This window comes from Lactuca saligna, chromosome 6 (genome assembly GCF_052625555.1).
Source record: "Lactuca saligna cultivar CGN05327 chromosome 6, ASM5262555v1, whole genome shotgun sequence".
NCBI lineage: Eukaryota > Viridiplantae > Streptophyta > Magnoliopsida > Asterales > Asteraceae > Lactuca > Lactuca saligna.
The window spans coordinates 81,266,730-81,272,729 of NC_136422.1; the positions used below are offsets into that span (position 1 = coordinate 81,266,730).

At 30.5% G+C, this 6,000-nt stretch overlaps 1 protein-coding gene across 1 annotated transcript; it reads left to right on the forward strand.

The window, feature by feature from the left end:
• Positions 1-1,369: 1,369 nt before the first annotated feature.
• On the forward strand, positions 1,370-2,046 carry LOC145002753 (membrane protein PM19L-like). The gene is made up of 3 exons (XM_078961953.1): positions 1,370-1,499; positions 1,568-1,745; positions 1,827-2,046. Exons 1-3 carry the CDS (start codon positions 1,370-1,372, stop codon positions 2,044-2,046), a joined length of 528 nt encoding a protein of 175 aa, XP_078818079.1.
• Positions 2,047-6,000: the final 3,954 nt, after the last annotated feature.

The following is a 6,000-nucleotide window of genomic DNA, read 5'->3' on the forward strand; positions in this document are numbered from 1 at the left end:
CAAAAGTTAAAAATTGTGGTCAAAATGTTGATTACATTGAATATATGAAATATACATAAAATAAGCACGTAGAAATTTAGCTTGTTATATTAAGAAAAATCAAATTATGTATACAACAAGGATAAGCACCAAAGCTTAGAAAATGGGATTCGAGAAAGTCAAATGAGTTAAAATGACATCAAAAAATAATAAATATGAAAAATGTAATTATCAGTTCTATATAATATTGATATTATTTGGCAGCAAGGCTAAACCTCAAGTTTTTCGAACTATGACCAGCCACAATAAAATGAATAACTTAAGGCAATAATTTTGTAAATAATTAATAATTATATATATTCTACTATGATTCATTTTTATATACATAAATGATTTAAGACCATATTTATTAAAGCTTGACAACAAATACAAATCTTAAAGTTTTTTAAAACATTGGTAATTTTACAAATTAGAGGGGTGCAAATTATCGAGCTAAAAATAGAAAATAGAAATGATTAAAATGACATTTTAAAAAGTAGAAAAACGAAAAAGAATATTTTTTCAAAGTAGAATTCCATGTTAAAATACTGAAAGTCAAAATGATATTTTAAAAAATAAAAAATAGAAACAATTATTTTCAAAATAAATAAATACAAACTATAGATAAAAACGTCTGTCAACTTAAACAAAATAAAAGTAATTTGATAGAAAATTGATGTTCCCAAGTTGTGAAAAACAAAAGGAAAATTAGGTGACATAAAAGGAAAAAGAAATTGTAAAAGATTGGTAAAAACGTCTATCAACTTAAAACAAAATAAAAATAATTTGATAGAAAATGAAGTTCCTAAGTTGTGAAAAACAAAAGGAAAAGCAAGCCACATAAAAGGAAAAAGAAATTGTAAAATATGACCAGACTGGTAAAAACGTCTATCAATTTAAAACAAAATAAAAATAATTTGATAGAAAATGAAGTTCCTAAGTTGTGAAAAACAAAAGGAAATTTAGGTGAGATAAAAGGAAAAAGAAATTATAAAATATGTCTCATATATTTTTTGTATTAAATCGCACGATTTTTTTGTACTACATGAGATCAACGTTAGGAAACAACCAGAACCGTATAGGCGATAAGCAAGTGGGTAGGCGGGTTGCTCAATCTTAATGGCAAACATGAAACATTAGTATGTGGTCAATCACTAGTTCACCACGTGTCCTACGTAACATCAAGCATATACTACCGTTGACACGTATTATGCCACCTGCCAACTATCATCCTTGTATATATATATATATATATATATACCCTTGGCTACGTTCACCTTCTCAATAAATATATTCTCCGCTTTACTCGATTACTATATTTGAATTTTTAAAGCTTTTTGATTGATCTAAAATGGCGGAAACAGTGGGACGAAGCATTGCTGCACCATTGCTGTTCCTGAACCTTGTTATGTACTTTATCACCTTGGGATTTGCTAGTTGGTGTCTTAACAGGTTCATCAATGGCCAGTCCTACCATCCTAGTAAGTTATCTATCTGCCCGCAGCTACCTGATGCGTACTATTGCAATATCTGACCTTTTCTATTGCAGGTTTTGGAGGGAATGGAGCAACAGAGTTCTTCTTGGAGTTTGCCATTCTAGCTTCTGTTCTTGGAATAGTCTCGAAATTCGCAGGTGGCAACCACCTTAGGGTATGGAGGAACGACAGCCTTGCCGCCGCTGGATCGTCTTCTCTGGTTGCGTGGGCCGTCACTGCTCTTGCTTTCGGGTAATATCTTTGGTTTCACATGCAAGTACGTTAATGGTAACAGGTGGTTACTGAATTAGGTAACTGAGAGTTGAATTGCAGGTTGGCATGCAAGGAGATAAACGTAGGAGGACACAGAGGGTGGAGGTTAAAGATGGTGGAAGCATTCATTATAATCTTAGCATTCACGGAGCTGTTGTATGTAATGTTGCTGCATGCCGGTTTGTACAGCAGCAGGTATGGACCAGGCTACCGTGACGGCGACTATGGAGTTGGAGGGCATCATGCGGAAGAAGGTGTCATGAAAGGGACCAGAGTTTGATCGTCGTTGAATATGTGTATATCTATGCACGAAGGTATAGATATATGGTAGTATAAATATAAAGGAAGGTAGATTTAATTAATATCAAGATGTTAACTAGGTGTAATGTTATATCTAGTAGAGACTGGGATTAATTAACCAAATCTTAATCGGGTCTTACTGCGTTATAATAGTCTAGTTACTTTACTCATGGGTTCGATCAGAACATCGGTTTCACAAAGATCGGCTTGTTAACGGTATCGTTTTGTTTAGTTATAGAACTAGGTGTGAAACCCGTGTATTACACGGGTTGATTAAAAAAATATATGAAAGTTTAAATATTAAGAATTTTTTAAAATAAAATTTCAAAATAAATAAACATATTCAACTAATGAATAAATAGAATCACTATTAAGAAGATCATCCATAATATCATTGATTGTTTTATGATATTCATTAAATTTATTATCATATTCAATATATTTTAATATATCTTATATATTTTTTAAGATTCTTTGCATTTATTATCACATTAAAATATATTTAATACTTTACATATATAAATTTAGTATTATGTGGCATATTGATTGATTTAATTTAAAAAAAACCACAAAATGACATGTGGATTTAAATTTAATCAAAAAATTTACAAAATAAATTTAGTATTATGTGGCATATTTATTGATTTAATTTAAAAAAACAACAAAATGACATGTGGATTTAAATTTAATCAAAAAATTTACAAAATTACATGTGGCAAATTTAATAAGAAGATGATATTTAGCAAAATCATCTTTATTTATTAGGATAGATACTTGATTGAATAATGTACTAATATAATTATAAGTATTTAATATAAGAGTAACCTCGCGGTTTTCAAGAATTGTCCTAACTAAATTTAAATCCAATCTTTTATATTTCGGTTGGATCGATTTTTATAATTCGGTTTTCAAAAGGGATAACATTTTAAAATGAAATATAATTATAATATTATCTAATTTTTATAAAACAAGCAAAACAAATTATTTAATTATAAGATCTTTACATTTATTCTGGATTCCAGACTTTATAATTTATTATTTATAAACAACTACTAAAACTTTGTAATTTATAATTTATAAAAAATTACTAAGAAGGTATATTATAATTTAATATTTAATACATAAATTTTTTTTGAAAGAAAATACATATTAATTTTTTTATTTGGTGAAACTTTTAGAATTTTTTTGAAAAAAATAATTTATCAAACTAATAAATAATTATAGATATATTAAAAATAAATGAATAATAAATTTTTATTCGGTTCTTTTGGTTTATTCATTGGCTTATTCGGTTCTTATTTTATAAAGCAAAACTAATCCGAAATCCAAAATAATAATTCGGTTTTAACGAAATCCAATCCAAAAATCCGAATATCCAAACCAAACAATCAAATCCAAATTGTCCAATTGGATAATTCAGTTTTATTCAAATAGTGAACAGTCTAGTTTAAGCTTTCTTTCTGTTGTATTTTTTTTATTAAATTTTTTGTTTGTTTAAGCTTTATTTCTTATTAAATCTTTTGTTTGTTTAAGCTTTCTTTCTGTTGTTTTCTTTTTATTAATGGATATCTATTGGAATTAATATATATATATATATATATATATATATATATATATATATATATATTAAATCTTTTGTTTGTTTAAGTTTTCTTTATGTTCTTTTCTTTTTATTAAAGGATATCTATTTGAATTTAATAATAATAATAATAATAATAATAATAATAATAATAAATGAAGAGTGAATTAGAGTCTTGGTCCGTGTGGTTTACTGTGAAATGTCCTTATTTTGGGAACAAATTTGGTCTTTAGGGTAAAAGTAACACCATTGGTGTTTAGGGTTTTAGTAACATTGGTGATAACACCTAAGAGACAAAACGAATTTCCACCACTCACTCACAACCATTACCCATTAGCCCCAACACCGCTAGCCACCATCAACACCGTCGCGATCAGTGATATCACTAATCGTCATCATCTCCGATCACCAGCATCAATCATCACCACTCCAACATATAGATGTTGCAACCATCCTCACAACCATTATGCCATTATATATAAATATGGTTTGATATGGTCAGTTACTTGTTTATAAACATACTCTGTGGGGTTGTTTGTTATGGTAGTGTCAGAAGATGTTATGGATGATGTAATCATCACCACTCCAACATATAGATGTTGCATCCATCCTCACAACCATTATGCCACTATATATAAATATGGTTTGATATGGCCAGTTACTTGTTTATAAACATACTCTGTGGGGTTGTTTGTTATGGTAGTGTTAGAAGATGTTATGGATGATGTACGGTAATTGGGATTATGTTTGTCTTCTACCATCATACCACTATTTATAATTTGTTTGATATAGTCAATAACTTCCTTATATAGGTAGGGTTGTTTGTTATGGTAGTGTCATAAGGTGATGTACGATAATTGGGGTTATGTTTGTCTTAGAGCAAAATGATATTGGTGGTACTTGCTGGTGGGGCCAACACATAAGTGATGGTTGTGGTGGGGTGGTAATAGGACGGTGGATTTGTGATTATGAAAGTGGCAACGAAAATGATTGTGTGGCAGTAGCATGGTAGTTGTGACAGTGTTAGCAATAGGTATGGTAGTGGTGATTGATGATGATGACCACGATGGTTGTTGGAGATGATCGTTATTGGTGATGTTGGTGGTAATGGTGATATTGATTGTGATTAACTACTGATGGTGGTGGTGGTGGTGGTAGGTGAGTGGTAGTGGAAGCAATGGTGGTGATGCGTTTCAAGCCTATTTAAAGATTCATGATAGCAGAAGCGACAATTTTTTCGATCTATAAACTCGAAACATGTTGATCTAACCCAAACAAATCTATTAAAATTTAAAGGACATTGAACATATCTTTATGTTCTTCTCGGACTTCTTTGGTCTAGCCAGTTGATCGAACTTGAGAGCCCAACATAGAGTTCCTCTCTTGTGATCACACCCATTACGCAAAGCTTCACATATCTGAAACCCCCTTGAACATCAGGAGAAACAAGACTCGATTAAATGAATATGAGAAGGACCATCACATGGAAAAAGAATTGACCTCGGCCGCATGGTGACACGCTCGGACGATTCTTGGGTTTTTCCTTAGGGTTCCAAACTTTTGAGGTAGAATCGTATTATCTCATGTACTCAAAAGTTGGTTTTAACCCCTTTTTGTATAGGTAGGTGATTTAAAACCCTAAAGAATGTTACCAGGTATATTTGTAATTATCTTGACTTTTCAAATCATTATGAAATATTTCAATTTCATTTATTTTCTAATTGATTAATTAATTTATTAATTAATTAACAAAACAAGTCCATAATATAAATATCTTTTCAGTTCTATTTTATTGTGTTCTTGTGTGAATCCAAAAGGACATTGTTATTTATTGTAATATTTGTGGTTTGTTATAACCGTAGGCACTAATCTCCATCAGCTCTCACTTGCACTTAGGCATCAATAATTTACTAGTCCAATACTTACTAAGAATAGCAGTGAGTGGCAATCTGATGTAACTAATATACTTATAACAACAATGCTATAGAAAGCCCTAAGACGAGTAACTTCAAATTCATTTGATCTTCATCATATCTTATTGTGAACTAGAGACATGAATCAATGGTCAATCTCATGGTTCAAGATCATGTTCCCTGATACCGACTTGTGGTGACTTTTCTTGAATGGCATATTGAATTTGATCAACTCAATCTTAGCTTGGCCAAACATTTGTTGTCAACCCAAATTAACGACGGAGCCAAAGATATCTACTTCTATATTTCTGGCAGAAGGATCAAATAAAATTTGAGTACATAAGTCAGTACTATTCCTCATTTTATATCTAGTCAAACCCTATATAGCTGTCAGTTACGAACAACGTTGTCGAAAAAAACGAAGATACAACAGATTGTAGAA